At 43.6% G+C, this 18,820-nt stretch overlaps 1 protein-coding gene across 1 annotated transcript in view; it reads right to left on the bottom strand.

Annotated features, from left to right (window-relative positions):
* Positions 1–2,882, bottom strand: part of tacr1a (tachykinin receptor 1a) — a 53,992-nt gene extending 51,110 nt beyond the window's left edge. Inside the window, exon 1 of the mRNA XM_034596185.1 lies at positions 2,030–2,882. Coding sequence (XP_034452076.1) covers positions 2,030–2,430 — 401 coding nt within the window. The 5' untranslated portion in view covers positions 2,431–2,882. The remainder of the gene's footprint in view (positions 1–2,029) is intronic.
* Positions 2,883–18,820: the final 15,938 nt, after the last annotated feature.

The raw sequence follows: 18,820 nt of genomic DNA on the forward strand, positions 1-18,820 counted from the left end.
GGTACATATTTCTATAAAATAAAATTTTCTCTATTACCTCAATTCAATCAGCATCAGACCCAGCACACTGGCATCAGTGCTGGACCGGAAAGATGATCTATGGTTTGTGGGTTTGTGCAGCGCAAGAGCACCACAGGAATGATCCCCGCAAAAATGGAGATGGAAAAAAAACCTTAATCAGCTGCAGCACATAGCTCCATCCGCTCTTGAGGGATCCTGCGGCTTTGCTCTATTTACCAAATATGATTTGATGTCTAACTACTTGGAACTCTTAAGCTCTCACAGTTACCAGTCAATGGAAATGAAAAAGTGAAATATAAATAGTTGCTTAAACAGCTGCAAGTGATAGGTCACAGTAGGCACATTTTTTTCTTCCTACCATCCATCATTGTCGACAATATTTTCCCCAAACAGGCACAAAAGGTTTGATCTCATCAGTGTTTAGCGTGGACAGTGGTCAAAGGGAGAACAAGCTGATTTCTACATATGCTGAACAGGTAATTGGGCTAAATGGTAAACTAACAATGAGCAGATTGAGTGCATATGGTGCGTGTGGCCTGTTGCCATCTCAATTTCATTCTAACTTCCACTATAGCTCTGAGGGTTTAACCTAATGTGGGGAAATGTCAAGTTCATTGCTCTGTTGATAAAAGGAGGAAATGCAGAGGAATTACACGCATCTATCAGCGGAGCTGTGGAGGTAGAAGAGCCACAGAAGAAGATGTGATAGGACGGATACAGCTCTGTGTGCAGGTACGGAAGGAAGTGGCTCAAACACGCACACACTCACGCATGCACACACACACACACACACACACACACACACACACACACACACACACACACACACACACACACACACGACGCATGATGTAAAAAAAGATGACAAAGATGTACACACGTTCATATGCACACACAGAGTAGCATCAACATACTCAGAAACAGAAATTAAACAAACACATACATACTGTAAAAATATGCATGGAGGCATACACCAGGCAGCCACCAGACCACACATGCACACATACATACAGACATGCTGAAACACACAAACAATAATCAGAGCCCCACTGTGGGTGGCGATCCAGCTATAACAGATGTTTAACAATTGTACTTATATTTAATACTACGACACACACGCACAACAATATAACATACCCAAAAACTAGTACACACAAACATACACCCACAGCTACAGCACAAGGCTTTTTTACGCATATAATTTCCAATCCAGCCTCATTGTCATAAGGAGCCTTTCAATTAATGAATAGGGCTCCGACACTCACATGATTGTATGTGTTCATTCAGAGCACCATACCCCATATTTTCGAAGCAGATTCACTACATATGAAGAGCAGCATGGCATAAAACCAATCATTCTGTAGCCTTGTTTAGGACTTGATCAAGCAGGTGAGTAACTATTAGCTCTATATGACTGTGTTGATAGGAGGTTGTTCCCGACGAGCACGAAGAAAAGACAGCACCACATTACTCCAGCCATATAGCTGCACTTTTTCAACCATTTACCGTTATAAGGAAGTAAATGAAAAAGAAGTTTCTTATTATTTTTGGAATCTATTTTTTTTTTATTATCAGAGCACTCAGCCTCAATACAGTAATCTTCAACCAAAGTAAGTCAGCCTGTGCTCTATCACAAGATGTGAATAAGGATTCTTTTGGTTATCAGCAGTATTGCTTTCTAAAATATTACTATAAGACCTAGTGGACCGTGTGTTTTCTGCAATGCGACCATATCACACTTAATATGACTTTTAATTTGACATCACTGTTACATGTTAATAACATCTCTGTATGTTGTCATTGCTGAATTAGGAGAACAATGGCAAAAGATACCAATCTACATAATGGTTTTAATGTGCCCTTTCAAAGAATTCTTAAATTCCTTCACATTAATTAGCCTGCTGTTTAAATATGGATCAGTATGGATGATCCACAGGTTTAAAGCATGTTATTCAGTACTGGGATTTTGCCATTTCTCGTACTTGTACCTCATATACACGTAGCCTACCTGTCCAGAGCGATGGCAGTCATTGAGTAGATGCTGGCAAACACGGCCGCGATGGGGAAGAAGTTGTGGAAGCGGCAGTAGACCAGTCCGAAGTACCACTCGTTGTGCACGGCGTAGGTGAAGTTGATGACCGTGTTGAAGGCGGACATGGAGGCTTCGGCGAACGCCAGGTTCAGCAGAAAATAGTTGGTGACGGTCCTCATGCGTTTATGCGCCATGATAATCCAGATCACTGTAACATTACCTACAACGGACACAATGACTATACAACTGTACGCAATGGCCCAGAGCACGATTCTCCAGACTGGCTGCACGAACTGGTTGTGGTAAACAGTCCCGTTAGTGTCATTGGGGCTGGTGGTCCAATTTGGCACATCGGTTGAATTAAATAAAGAATCCATTTTGCGGTTTAAGACAGGAACTCACGTTAAACCACAGAATATCAATCTAAATCATAACACAGCAAAGTTCAAGATCCCGTGCCAAACGTAAAAACAACGACTGGAAGTTTCAGAAAGCGTCAGCGCTGCACGCGCAATCTACCACTCACCTAACTGTATAGGTGTCCCTGAAAGCGTCACTGTGGAAATAACCAGTTCAGTAATTAAGTATTTTAGTTGACCTTTAAATTCCAACCCTGGTCGCTTACACTCTATGTCCGTGCGTAAAAATGAAAACGCGCCTTTTACGCACAACGCAGCTCAAGAACAAGAACAAGTCAGTGTTGCCTCAAGCGGTCACACATGCAGTCTGAGCGAGCTGTGCTCCTTCTCCTCTCCCTCTGCGGCTCTGCGCTCTTCTCCTGCTCCTCTGCTCACAATGAGCCGCTGCTCGCCAGTTTATGGAGCGAGCCGCTGCGCACCCGTCCAATAGACAGCCTCTATGTAATTATGACTATGGATGAGCCCAGGTACGTTATTCATCCCATCTCAGCCTGAGCGCATGGAGAACACAACAGGAGCATCACGTCTAAATAACCGTTATCTCGTTTATCCTAGCCCATATAATTCCTTCCAGCAAACAGCACAGAAACAGGATAATGAATTAAAAAAGCCAGACACATGGACATTAATAAATAATAATAATGATGTATATATATAGCTTGATTGATAATACGGTAATATAGTAATAATAATAAAAATAGCAGTAATTTACTCATTATGATAGCAAGATTGGGATCATGTGTATCTTTCATTTATCTTTTATAGATTAATAGATTTAATGCCTTAAAATCTATTTGATTTGTTGGTGTGTAATGTGATTAAGAGCCACACTGACTGAATGTCCCTGACTCCCACGCACTGCCCCCTCTTGTGGTCTCATAGTCTGCACCCTGTGTCATTCCAACACTCTCCAGCACCCAGTAATATATTAACTCCAAACTTGACTATTGAGAGAAAAAAACCATAATGCTTGATTGTTTATGTGTCCATAAGCTGGACTGCACTGCAGCAACAGGAGCCAGGGTAGTCCATGATATTTCCCTCAGGAGACTGCTCTCTTATTGTTTACAATACAAAGAATCCTATATTTTTTCAGAGCCATATGTTTCTGGTTCCATTTTTCATGCCTGTGTTTACCCTGGGAAGCGGCGTGAGAGGAGAAATGAGCTCATTAAGCTTGCTTCACTTCCAGGCCTGCCACCATGCAGACCCTTGACTGCAATGAAACTCTGAGGAGTGAAATATTGAACGTTAATATTCAGCCTCGGGTTTCACTGCTTTGACACTGAGAGGCCTGATATTATTGATAAATGTGATACTAATATTTTGGTTAGTTATTACATTTATGGTCCCAGAAGATGAACCCCAATGACTTTGTCGTTTCCCTGCATTTTTCTCTGGCACCGTGAGATTGACATTTGTGTTTTGATTTATGTCTCAATGACTATTGGATGGATTGTTATGGAGTGAGGGATGAATTGAATTCTTTGGATGAGGCCCTGATGAGCCGTTCTGATACGCTATCTAATAATTTTGGTTTATCACCAAATACCTATAAAACATCCCCATTGGCATCAGCACCAGCTATACCTTGTGTTTACTGCTGTGCTTTAGGGGCACATTAACATGCTGACATTAACATTCAGCTCAGTTAAAACATAATCTCCACTACATCACATTATATTTAAAGATCAGGGTTAAACTTGAATGCATCTCCATTGAACATGATAAATCAGTTCTTGACTGATGTTCTGTGGCCTGCTGTCAACATTTAAAAACATGTCATTTGAGCATTATGCAGGTTTTTGTGTTTGCTTTGTTTGCAGAGTGAATGGCTTCCTGTGGGGCAGACAAGCTGCTGATTACCAGAACAATCAAGCACAAAATTATCCTTAATAAATGAATGAAATTACTACATGCTACAATGAAAAAGGTTATGTCTGCATACTTACTCCAAACCACAAAGTTAAACCAAACAATGACTACGTTTTGATCCCAGGTGATCTGACTCTGCCTAAATGTTTTGAAAATGGACACCACACCCATACTGTATACATACACACCAACAGGCTTGAAACTGAGATGACAGGTAATAACAGTTTACCATCTGTGAAAAACAGTTTAATAAGTCACATCTCAAACAGCAGACAAAGGCAATACATCACATGATCAATAATAGACCAAAAATATAGTGTTTGGCACTGTCATGTCATGGCAAGAAGGTTCTGGATTTGAACCAGCCAAGCAATCAGGGCCTTTCTCTGTGGAGTTTGCATGTTCTTTCATGTAGGTTTCTTCAAATTGCCCATGGGTGTGAATGTTAGCATGTACAATAGTGTGTCCGCTCTGTGATAGATTGGCGCCATGTCCAGGTTTATCCCACCTCACACCCAATGTCAGGTCGGACTAGCACCTGCTACCATCAGAGATGATGGATGGACACAAGATATCAACCATATACCAAAATATCGAAAATAAGCTAAAGGATAAATAATAGGTAAATTCACTGCTTAAACACACTGTATCTGTATTTACATGCTCCTCAGAAGGTCCCGAGTCGTGAAGTCACTATTCCCGACTTAGGTGTTGTATTGGCAGAATTTGCATTTGTGTAATGTTTAGTAGAAGAAAGTATGAACAGATGTGTTTCTCGTGGTTTGACTTAACTACGAAAGTTGCAGAAGGAAGTTTATGGCCCTCACATGTGTGACTGGGCAAATGGTCACGGCAGGAGTCACTCAGTGTGTTTGATATAGATGGGTGAGGGGATCCCTGCATTGTATACAGGACTGGGGTTTTGATGTTGTAAATGAAGATAGGGGATCAGATTGACAGATTGTCTCACACCAGAAGTCACACCAGGGGTTTCGCACAGAGAGGGGGACAGGAATTCTGCCCACCCTGGTCAGACATCAAGAGGCTGAAGAATACCTTTTGCTCCTCGCAGGGAGGGGCTTATGATGTATAAGAATCTGAGGAACCTGATGCTCTGTGCTCATTCTATACACGTTACAATAGGTGGCTGTGTGGGGTGAGCCCACCTGCAGGTGTTAGAATTGAACTTTCCGAGAGACAATGTTATGTGTGTATTATTATACAATAGAAATTGCCACCACAGTGTGTTCATGTGCTTTGTGTAAAATAATGGATGCTGGAAACAAATGTGTAGTATTAATGCATTTAAAGCATTTAAACAACACCTTGACACCTCTTTCCCAATGTTTGCATAATAACAACGAACAAAGAATAAGTATCAGGTGTGAAAGGCATATACATAATTTGGAAATATAAAATAAACTAAGTATTGGCTAAAAAGCATGGTGTTAGTTTGCAGGTGACATTTTACAATTGCCTATGCTGTCTTGTTGTTGCTCTGACTTAAAATGGCGTTCACATGAATTTTCCCAGTTGGGAAGTAATCTTTCCAAATTCTGATAGCACATGAACGTGAGAGACAGCCCAAGCATGCAGGGAAATGTGTTACATACATGAAAAGACATGCTGGAAAAAGGGAAAAGACATGTAACAAGAACCTATCCTCCAAAAGAAAATATATTTAAAAAAACGCAACGACAAAACTAGTGGTGGACTGTAAGGACTTGCTGAGATAAAACATATACAGAGCATCTCTCTGCTTCTCCTCAGGGGCCATTATTGGAATAATGTTGCTTAAAACATCTTGTGTTATACACCCAGCATAATTCACCACTTCAAACTCACAGAGAACAGAAAATCATGCAATTCACATCTTTGGCACTTCTCTTCTCACAGCTCGTGTTTGTCACACTGCAGGCTATGGATTTCATGCAGGGTTGTTCTGTGTTAATGCCAGGAACACAGAACCAGGTGTACCTCTTGTAGCATCATTTTGTGGGTTGATGAAAGCTCACTTGAAAAAGACAAATTTAATGTGTAAAAATTGTGATTAAATGAAAGGGGAAAAAAAGTCTGGTGCACAGTTAGTCAGTCCATCCCTCCATCTGTCTGTCCAACACTTTGGACCAAAGAAATTATTCTGACATCTCATGAACTGATAACCATTGAATTTCATATCATTTTGAAGTTTCCTTTAATCATAGGTCCAGGTCAACATCTCAAGGACTGCACAGGACTTAAGCTGTTATTAACTGATACATAACTGGAAAGTTTAAACCTTATTTGCCAAAGGCTTATGCATCAAGTTGGGGGTTGTGACACAAGTTTTATGGTTTAGCTATAATTTGTGATTTAGATTTAATAGTGCAGTGACCGTTCTAAACCTGCATGTTTGGAATGGGCTGTTTGCTTGTCCTGTGTTAATGCGTAGTAAGTCCTCCTCAAACAGTTTTACAATATACTGTCACTTTTTATTAGATGAGTGCTGGACGTTGTGTGCAGAGCTTTTTATAAACAGTCTATGATGCAGAGTGAAGTTAGAAAACTTTGTGTTCATCCTACCTGGTTTATTTATTTATTTTTCATCAGATGAAACAGAATTTATTTTATCACTCTTCAGGAGTGTGGTTAATATGTACGTGAATGATTTACTTAACAGGTGTTATTTTTACAATATTTACCTCGATATGAAGCATTACTGCAACAAAACAAAAATGATGCTTTTAATTTGAAGACAAAGTGCCAAAGAGGAAGTGATGTTGTTGCCATAGTGGAGATTAGCACCAGCAACTTTAAGCTCTCTAACCCTGGATGACAAGTCAGAGGATGATTAACAAAATTCACCACATATTTGTGTTATATAATACAGGTTCACCCTTTCTCTATTCCAGTTTTGTAGGAACCAAGGTTGAGTGAGGAAGACTGAGAGGGTAAACTGACTTTCTTAGAGGCAGATAGAGAAAAGAAAACAATGGTTTGGTGAGATGAGCCAAGGTTTAGACATATTTGTCAAATAGAGTAGCTCCTATTGGTTCCCATTCCTCCTGTAATTTAAATTTTCAAACGCTGCCACTGAGCTTTGTCCTACCCAGGTCTCCACCACCAAAATGATCCCTGCAGCACACTGACCATGAATATCATCTCCTCCAAAGATTTCAACAATTCAATCATGGATGGTGTTCAGTTGTGTCAGCCCTGCTCCTCCTGGTCAAGGACCTTGCTTTACCCTCGGGAGAAGCTTCGATCCATGTGGACTGTCCTCTTCGTCACACCTGTCAGAGCTGTTTGTGGTGGAGAATAAAGTGGTGTGAGGAAAAACAAAAGAGGTGAACGATACCAGTCTGTAGAATGCACAGCAGTATTATACCCCCCTTATTTCCCCCCATTTCCGGCTCAGTTACAGTTATGATGCAATCTCAGCACCGGTCGCACCTCCGAGTGCTTTTTGAGCGGCTCAACCAACATGGCCTGATTGTTAACCCTGCTAAGTGCCAGTTTGGTCACTCCACCATTGATTTCCTGGGACACAGAGTCACTAAGGATGGCGCAGTCCCTCTCCCATCAAAGGTGGAGGCGGTCACACGTATTCCACGCCCGCTCACCGTGAAAGCCCTGCAGGAATTCCTCGGCATGGTGAACTTTTATCATCGGTTCATCCCTCGAGCCGCTCAGCTCATGCAGCCCCTGCACGAGGCCTTGAAAGGCAAGCCCATGCACGCCGTGGACTGGACTGAGGGCAGGGATAAGGCTTTTGCTGACACTAAGGCAGCCCTTGCGCACGCCGCTATGCTGGCACATCCTTCTGCCACAGCCTCCATCGCCATCACCTCAGACGCCTCGGATTACGCTGTCGGGGCTGTCTATGAGCAGTGGGTAGGCGGGGCCTGGCAGCCGCTTGCTTTCTTCAGTCGACAACTGCGCACCAACGAGCGGAAATACAGCACGTTCGATCGGGAGCTGTTGGGTCTCTACCTCGCCATCAGACACTTCCGTTTCCTGCTGGAAGGTCGACACTTCACCGCTTTCGTCGACCACAAACCGCTGGTTTTCGCCATGGCCAAGGTGGCTGAGCCGTGGTCCGCCCGCCAGCAACGTCATCTGTCCTACATCTCCGAGTTCACCACGGATTTACAGCACGTGGCCGGTAAGGACAACCAGGTGGCGGACTGCCTGTCACGGGCTGTGGCAGGAGCAGTCCATCTTGGCCTGGATTACGGCCGCATGGCAGCGGACCAGACCACAGATCCAGACTTACACACCCTGAGGACCTCGACTACAGGTTTGAAGATAGAGGACGTCGTGTTTGGGGAGGCTGACACCACGCTCCTGTGTGACGTCTCCACAGGCAGGCCTCGGCCGATCGTGCCCACGGGATGGAGACGCCGCGTTTTTGATGCCATCCATGGCCTCTCCCATCCTGGGTCAAAAGCGTCGCAGAGACTGGTGGCGGCGAAGTTTGTTTGGCACGGCCTCAAAAAGGACGTTAGAGACTGGGCTGCCACTTGTCTGGAGTGCCAACGGGCCAAAGTGCACCGACACACTAAAGCCCCGTTAGAGTTGTTCCCGGTGCCAGAGAGGCGGTTTGATCATGTCAACGTGGATCTGGTCGGCCCTCTACCCTCCTCTCATGGTTTCACCTACCTGTTCACCATGGTTGACAGGACCACCCGTTGGCCTGAGGCTGTGCCACTGACATCGCTGACATCCGTGGAGATGACACGGGCATTTATCAGCACCTGGGTTGCCCGCTTTGGCACCCCTTCGGACATATCCTCTGACCGGGGTGCGCAGTTCACGTCTGAGCTGTGGAACACGGTGGCCCAGAGCCTCGGAGTGAAACTCCACCGCACGACTGCATATCACCCGCAGGCTAACGGTCTCTGTGAGCGGTTCCATAGGTCGATGAAGGCTTCACTGCGGGCTGGCCTCAAAGACTGCAACTGGGTCGACAAGCTCACGTGGGTGATGCTGGGCATCAGAACTGCACCAAAGGAAGACCTGCAATCCTCATCCGCGGAGCTTGTCTATGGCCAGCCTCTGCGGGTCCCAGGGGATTTTGTTCCTACCTCCAACGTCCCTTGGTCTGCGGCTCCCCAGCGGGCCACGCTACTGGACAACGCAAGGCTTTTCGCACCTGTCCCTACTTCCCGGCACGGCCTCCCTCAGTCACACATCCCCGCTGGGCTTCAGAAGGCGGAGTACGTTTTTGTTCGCCACGACGCTCACAGGGGACCACTACGGCCGCCCTACGAGGGCCCATTTCGCGTGTTGGAGAAGGGGGACAAACATTTTGTGGTGGACATGGGAGGCAAACCGGAGCGACTCTCCATTGACCGCCTCAAACCAGCTCATCTGGACGTGGCTAAGCCCGTTGAAGTAGCCCAGCCCCCACGACGCGGGCGGCCTCCAGTTATGCATCCACCCCCTGTTCCCCTTCTTATCAAACCTCCCACACTCCATGCCCCACACTCCTGTCAAGGCGGGATACCTGCCACAGTAGTGTCTCCTCCACCCCCTCCAAAACGCAGTCGTTTTGGCCGGTTAATACAACCACCTGTTTGGTGATATTTTTTGTCTGCTATGGTGAATTCTGGGGGGACGTGTGTAGTGAGTGGGGGACTTACATAATTCAACCTCCGCGCTCAGTATGTGTTCGCACCATTGTTTACGTAATGCGTTCGGCGTCAGGCTCCTGCGTGGGTGATAACGTCGACCCCAGTGCATGCTGGGTGGCGTGATGACGTCAGGGGCCCGGCGCGACGGGAACGTAATGACGTCCGGGACCCCGGGGCATGCTGGGGTATTTAACGCCATCTTGTTTGTTTTGTTTTTGATGCTAAATAAACGGAGCACCACTCGTGTTCCAGACTGGATGGAAGTTGTGATGTGCTTTATCTCAATTTCCACACAATGACCTTTAGTAACCTCTCTTTATGCACATCTCTTTATATGTTGAGTTTTTTTTGTTATTGCAGTCTCACCTTGATTTAAATTGATTACAACATATATGACAACACATATATATGACAACATATATATATATATATAAATATAAACAAGTGGTTTTGTGATTTTTCTTAAAAATACTAAAATCGAAACCAGGCATACAAGGTGAGTTTGAAAAGGGATCAGCAGAAATATTCAGAATGTTGCCTTTTTTCACTAAGGAAGGAAAATCGATCCTGTGGTGTGAGCCTCAGACAAGAGAGAGCAGACGGCTACCACACACTGCAGTGTGGTCCTGAATTTAGAAAGCAGATTTCTGGAACTCGTCTTTTCTTACGATGACAGGACAGAACAAATCTAGCCCTGGTACTTTCCCAAAGAAGATATCATCTTCACTAGTCTGTATTTATATAATGCTTTTCTAGTCTTGATGACCACTCAAAGCAACTTTAGGCATAGGATTTAATTTTCCTCTAAAGTTACTGTAAGGCACTATTGCAACCCTAGTTGCAGCCACAACCCCAAACATAAAAAAATTACAACAAAAAACAAGTAAGTTGTGGATCATGGAAAATGTTACAGCTATATTGCTGTCTGAAAATACACTCGCCATGAATATTAGCCATTTACAAATAATAAAGAGCTAAAGTACAGGAAACTGCTGTCTTATGAGCTATTTGCCTTTTTCTGCATTTTTATTGGTTGGTTTTTTTTATTGTACTATATAGGTCTGTCGCTGTTGCTTGTTAGGGTTTTGTATTTTGCTTATATGTCTTTACTCCATTAAATGCAATGTGGAAATGTTTATTTGCTAAATTAGGGATTTTATGAATGTGGCTTGTGTGGCTAAATGAGAGACGTTATTTAATTGGATATCTCATGTATGTACCTGTGTTGATTTAATAATCCGGTTTTCTGTTTCATGTTTGACAGTATTATTAACCCAAATTAATATTTACACTGAAACATATTCATATTAAAAGTGGAGCATTGGCCTATTTATGATGATATGTGAAGTGATATTTTATTTTGAAATAAGCTGAAGAATGTTTTGAGTCAAAGCAAGTTACAATTATACTTATATGATGTTTCAGATCTGCCAGTCATTCTGAGTTATTAAAGGGCTTTGCTTCATCCAATCACTGCCAACAGAAAAACAAGCTAGTCTCAGGAGATGCAAATCTGGCTGATTATGATGACAAGTTGTTTACTTCACCACTCGTGACATTACACGTGCAGTCCAATCAGCATGTGCTGCTCGAATCCAAGACCATTTTGCTCCTTCTGTCATCAGGTATTGAAACTGCTTTTCCACAAAATGCAAGTTGAAGAAGAAACTAGTTTCTCTTTAGTTTCCTTTCTGTCACTGAGCATCGCTTTGGGGGCATTGAATGACTCTGTAGCACCAGACAGCACTGTCATACTGTTGAGGGGCAGGAAAAGAGCAAAATATGACAGCTGCACCTTTGTTGTAATAGGTCACAATGCTAATTGCTTTGAAATGGCTGTCAAGAACAGTAGGCATGTACTTTGCATTTAAATGAACAGCCCTCTGTGTGAAATGCTTATTTTGTAGCTCTCAGCAGACACCTAAACATTTCCATCCTTTTGTAGTGAGTAGCACTGTCGCCTCGGAGCAAGAAGGTTCCTGGTCCAAATTCCAGCTTGGCCAGGGCCTTTTTGTGTGGAATTTCCACGTTCTCCCTGTGTATGTGTGGATTTTCTCCAGGTACTCCAGCTTCCTCCCCCAGTCCAAAGACATGCAGATTAGGTTTTGCCAAATTGGAGACTCTAAATTGTCTGTAGGTTTGAATGGTTGTATTTCTCTGTATGTTGGTGTTGGGCCATGGTTTTTTGTGAAACCACAATTCGGCCTACATGTGCCATCAAAGCCTGAAGCAGCATGTTCCCCCAGGACTCAGTCTCCCAGGGGCCATCAAAAACCAGAGCAAGGAACTCAGTCTCCCAGAGGGCATCAACTTCACACAGAGGTGTGAAAACCCCCCCAGGGACACAGGTTTCAACTCCCATTGGTCACTCAGGACCCCATGACCTGTGAGGTCACCGGGCCAATATAAGGCCTGTTATCCAACTCTTCTGTCTCTTTCTACACTCCCTCTATGGAGAGAAGGCTGTCGAGCCTCTCCTGCCCTCTTCCCACAATCCTTCCACAGGAGGGAAGGCTGTCGAGCCTCTTCTCCAGCTCACATCTTCTCTTCCCATCCAACTCTTCGAGAGGAGCACAAAGGTGCAGCTTCCAGCTCATCTCACCAAGGAAACCTCCTCGCAACCCAAGCTCTACCAACCTCCTAGCAGCGACTCGACGTCCTGCTTGAAAACTTCAACCAGCAACTGAGCTACGCAGCTCAACAGAAACCAGCAAGACGACACAAAACTGCGAACTGCACAGCAACTTCCTTTTTCCCCTTTCCACGGACGGGTAACACAACTGGGCTTAATAATTATATTAGGCTAAGCAAGACTGTTTATTCGATTATGTGTGATGTTTATAAGTTTGAGTTGTGGTGTTGTGATATTTTGGGTACAAGTTATTGAGAAAGTAATGTTAGTCTGTTATGCTCTTCACAGTCTTTCGTTGCATCCAATCTAGTAACTTTCTCTAATTTGGCACACACACAGACACACGCATAACTCTTCACCTCATTATCTCTACAGGTCATAAACATTCCAATAGGTGGGGGACGGGTGTTATCTCTTTGGCCAGCGACCATCTTGAAAGCACGCTGACTCACACAGACACACACACATACCTATCTTTGTTTAGCAATTAGACCGTTAGTAATTTGTGTTTTTATACTTTATTATATTCATAATAAATGTTTTTCTTTCATTAATGTTGCACAAGTGAATTTTGCCAACCTCTACACTGTCAAGAACTCCATATCGTTCAACTTAGCTAACTATCTATATGGTAATTTTGGTTATAGTTATTAATTTAATTTTTAATCAGAGTTCCAAATTTGTAGTTAGTACTTTTATGAGACTTATTCAATAAATTGGCTATCTTTTCCCTTCCTTTGAAGGGTGGTGCCCCGAGGTAACTTTAATCAATTAAAGTCATTATTTAATATTAATAATAAAATATTAATATTTAATATTTTATTTTGATAACCAAATTTATTGAATGCCGAAAGGAACACCATTTCATGGTATCACGTTTGATGCATTATGGCACAACATTGGCCCTGTGATTCGTTGGTGAGTCCAGGGTGTACCCCCGCCTCTCACCCACTGTGGTATGGACTATACCACTTCACGTCATCATCTCCATCGTCCATCTCTTGATTTCAATCAGGCCTTCTACCACAGTCATGGCTGTCTGATTCTAACGGAGCAGCTCCATCAGAAAATACAGAAACATTTGAAGTCAGAGATAAAGTGCTGAAGGGAATCTTGTGTCCCACCAACAAAGGTAAACACAACCGCCTCCTTATGAGAAAGTGCCCGATGGTAAAAATCCTCACAGAAGAAATCAAAGAAAAAGCTTGGTATTATCCACATGAACTAATGATTAACCATCTGCCACAACATTGGACAGTATGCCAGAGGTTTTGTTAGTATGATATTAGGTGGCATGGCCATTACTGGAGGTTTTAACTGTACTCCTCATTCATTAAAGTAGATGAATTGAGAACATCTTCAAAATGCTGGTCTTTGTGGACAGGAGAACTCTGTTGGCCCCTGAATAACTTAAAATAAAAAAATAAAATAACATGTCTTTTCCGTCTTTATCACTTTTCTTAGAAATTCCATGGCAGAGCAATGACAGGAAATGAAAGGGCGAGAGACAGGAGGGCTGCCACACTGGTCCTGTATACAACTAATTTATAAATATGTGTATGTTGTGGTCATCATGGTGATCTGTCTGACTGAGCAGGAACTTGCAGGTCAGGTGACCGATTACCGACTCCACTTTAATCTTCTATTGCCAATTGGAATCATTTTGATTTGGGAGAAAGACACAAGAGAGGAGAGCGGGAAAAATGGGTCAGAGGGAGGATTAGGAGACAAAGATATAGAGGGGGAGAGTGAGCTCTGAAGAGAGGAGGAGAGATAAAGGAATGCACAAATAGGATGGGAGAACAGTTGGAAAAAATATACGAGCGGGAGAGAAAATAAATAGAGGAGAGAGAAAGAGCAGGGGACCGGGAGGACCGGGGGGGCACAAATGGTCGAAGGAAGATTATCACTCTTCATCAAGAAGAGGGGATGTGCTCATGTTGACATAGTGTTGTAGAGGTTACAACAAGGTATATGAGAGAGTACAAATCATCTGAAGCATTAGACACAGAGCAGGTGAGGCACAACAGGTCTCTCACCACAACAAGACCTGCATGTGGCGAGGACATTAACTAAATCAGGAGGAGGTGAGGGCAAGCATCAATGAGACACACACCACCAGGAGGGATAGGTTTTTATTAAGTGTTTTGGCTTTTATGCAGCAATTAATTAATTTAATGCAGGACAATTTTCTACTACAGTAAATTGAACTTAACCCTAATTATATGGCAGCAGGGAGTTTGGACGAGCTTGGAAAGTGCAGTGAAATGTGCTACTCGTTAAATTCAATGATTTAATTTGTGTGCAACACGATGGATAGTCCAGAGCAAGAGTTATGCTTCGTTACCTCATGTGGTAGCATCCTTCTGAGGACCTGGTCTATGCAGCCAATTTCGTCTGTGTCGACCACATCGGCTGAACTTAAATGATATGGTCTGGTGTTCGTTATGCGTCAACAGCTTGTCTCAAACAAAACTAACTCAGGAACCAACTGAAGACAAGTTAACAGCACAAACTGACCTTCGGACTGAGACACAGGGGAAACATATATAGTTGTTGATCAGGCCACTCAAACATAAAGGGGATAGACATACTAACATTTAAACAAACTACAGCAACCACAAAACATGGCAGTATAATTTCATCTAATATTAACTACGGAAAAATAATTAAACAATAATATCAAAATTGTATACAAAATGAACAACCAAAAATCTAAATAACGAAACAATGTCCCTTCCCATGGAAGCCAGATGACTCCAGCACCAACCCCCAGGAACATGTTGCCGAGGTTCAGTGTTTGGCTGCTGGTGCGGCCATCACAGTGCTGAAGGAGGATGTGGCAGTGATATGCTCCACATGAACTAGTTTATAAACATTGTTGCTCAAGTCTGAGGTGCCGCAAAATTAGTGCCACTAGAGCCAGTTCTAAACCTTCCTGTTTAGGCTGTTGTAATGCTGTTTCCAATTTTACTTTTGAAACTTCAAAATTGACCTACAGTGATTTAGTTGTGGCAACTAAAGACCTAAATTCACTCACACTACTCTGCTCCTCTGCTCCCTTCACTGGTTACCAGTGGCTGCCCGCATCTGTTTCAAAACATTAGTACTTGTGTACCGTGCTGCGAACGGATCGGGTCCAGTCTACATCCAGGACATGGTCAAACTTTACCCCCCAGCCTGTTCACTCCGCTCTGCATCTGCCAATCGGCTTGTTGCTCCCTCACTGCGAGCTAAACACTCAACAAAATCACGACTGTTTGCTGTCCTGGCTCCTAAATGGTGGAATGAGCTCCCCATTGACATCAGGACAGAAAGTCTACACATCTTCCACCGCAAACTAAAAACACACCTCTTCCGACTATACCTTGAATAAAAAAATGTAAATAAAGTTTAAACAAAAAAATTTAGTAGCACTTAAATGGCACTTACTTATAGCACTTTGTAGTTTGGCTTTCTTGAAGAAAATTGTACTTTCTTGATTCTTATTGTTCTGGGTTTGTACCCTTGAATGCACTTATTGTAAGTCGCTTTGCAAGTCGAAATCGCTCCAAGTTCCACACTGAACTTCCTTCGGCCCACCAAAAATGACAATTTCCAAGCTGATAAGATGAATAGTTCTTGAGTAATGCGACTGACTGACTGATTATTAGATAGATGAAACCCATCACAGTCAAAGCGAGACATGATTATCATTTATACATGAAGACAATGGCACATTTTCAGTCATTTTGTGTGCACAAAAATGACTAATTGAGTTGTGTAGACAATGAAAAAATAGATCTTGAGAGAAAACCTAAAAACCTGCTTACTCTCTCCCCTAATTCCTACGCTGCAGAGAAGTGGGGCGAGCAGGTTTTAGATACCCCCCTCTGACAAGCACTTTGATTGGAGCAGAACCTTACACCCTTATTGCAAGCTCATTGCTTTCATGGGAGCTATAGTGCAGCCCTGCACACAGTCAGGGGGATGACAACAGGACTCCCCACTACAGCGGCAAACTGGCAGCATCATTCAGACCTGGGTATGCAGCTTGTTATCCCTGACACCATCACACAGACAAGGCTGAGATCGGTCAGGAGCCTCAAAACTGCTGATCTAAGCTAAGTGATCATGAGTGGGAATGGAGAGGACACTTTTTACCTGTAAAGATAGGGTTTGGAAGTGTCGCTGGCTGAGCACTCTGCAGGACATCATGAGATCTGCAAAAAAAGGAGAGTCATCAGATCCATGTAAGAGATGACTGACAGATCATCCAGATGGCTGTGGATCAGAAGAGGGGTTTGTGAGGTCGGGAGGCTCTGACATGTGTATAAAAAGCTTTAGAACACTGTGGCAGTTGACCGTACCACTGGGCTCTCCCACACACAGCTAACAGGTCTCACCTGTGCTGATGAATCCTCTTGTACAGGTGAAGGTGCTCTCTGAGCCACCTCTGTGCCCACATACCCCCACCACAGCCACCCGGCCTGACCCACTACCGCCTGCCTCTGGAGAGCCTCCAGCCACGGTCTGCTCTCTGCTGCCTGCTCCCGGTACACGGCCGCAAGGTCCTCTGCCAACCGTACCAGCGCCATCTCCGCCTGCAGGTCCGCATCTCTGGCTGGGTGGAGCCCCACTGTGGCAGTAGACCATGCCACCGGGGTCTTACCACAGCAGCCAAAGATGAACCACTCGCGTTTCAGCATTTTAACTCGTTTTATTTTCCAATTTAACAAACATAAATCTCCGCAAACTTTTAACTTAAAGGGCCAGCACTTTCTGCTGGCTTCCGTCCAGCTTTGCAGCTCAGTCTCAGTCTCTGTGAGCTTCGCTCATGTGTGTCTCAGTCTCTAACAAGGGATGGGGTTGAGGTTAAGAAGTTAGGTGGATTACAATCCGTCTGTATTTTCTGCTTATTCTCAGTGCACATTGCAACTTGTGATGGATGTGAATGGCAGCATTAGCCAGCTTGTCTCTTTTCTGCTGAGTACAACACTGCACGTTTGACTGCAGACATAAACCTTAGGCTCTATGAGGTCTAAAGCGGAAGGTGGTCCAATTTTGTCTCCATTGACTCTAATGTTAATTTTGAAAAACAATTTCTGGAAGGAGCCTTGAAGTCATACTTTTCTAACTCACTCCAATGGTCACATTTCTTAACTCTAACCAATAAAAAGACATGTGTGCATTGGGCAAAGTCTTGGGTTTAGCACTGTGTTTTTATTTCAGAGATAGGGCTTATTTTTTTGAAAGACCTCACCTTTTTCAAGCGGGCCAGTATCTCTCTCTCTCTCTCTCTCTCTCTCTCTCTCTCTCTCTCTCTCTCTCTCTCTATGTCAATTTTAAATCAGACTATGGTGAAAATGATATATACTGTATGTCAAAAGCCAGTGGCTCTGTGTGAGTGTACTATATGTGTGTGTGTGTGTGTGTGCTTTTTTCTTGAAAGTGGAAAGGAGGCTGGTAGAGAAAGTGCAGGATTCAAATGATTTAACACAAGAATGGAGCCGAGTTTTTGAATTTAAAGTCAATTCAGTCTGTGTAAACTGTCTCCCAGTCTGGCCTGGTGATCCCGAGGAACTCAGGGATATGAAAAACATTTCAGAATTTTAAATATTATTTCTGACCTTCAGATTGAGTGGCATTTAGTAGCCTGACATACACATCCCCCTACCTCCCATTGGAAATTTAAACTCAGTTATTTGTGCAGGATCCATGACTCTGTGTGTTGCCTTTGATGAACTGCTGCCACACCAGTGACCCTCAGAATGTGCACAGAGGTGATAGATTTATCTCCGGAAAGATGTCTTGCAATGTGCATCTGAGCTCATGTGTAGAAACGGGTGCAATCCCAGCATGCATCAGATGTACACTACCCTTCCATTAAAGGGCAGTGCATGCTAACATAATATGTTATTGGTCCCAGTGGGGCAGTTGTTGTTTTGATTCCCCCTCAGAGGTCAGGGTCAGCCACAGAGCAGCCATGTCTCTCTCAAGGAGAAGCGATAAGTGTTGTTAAAGACAAAGGATGACACTGGTTGAAGGACTCCAGGAATTGATTAAATGTAACCTGATGTGACTTATTGCGAGTTCACGCTTCTGTCTGCAACACATATAGTGGAGCTTGAATGGCAGTGTGTACATCAATAGGAACTGAAACTGTAGTGCAACAACAAACAAGAACACAAACAAAAGCTCTGGATCTCAGAGGAAGAAACAGTTGTGCTGATAATCTCTCAGTTGA

This window comes from Hippoglossus hippoglossus, chromosome 9, assembly GCF_009819705.1.
Source record: "Hippoglossus hippoglossus isolate fHipHip1 chromosome 9, fHipHip1.pri, whole genome shotgun sequence".
Lineage (NCBI taxonomy): Eukaryota > Metazoa > Chordata > Actinopteri > Pleuronectiformes > Pleuronectidae > Hippoglossus > Hippoglossus hippoglossus.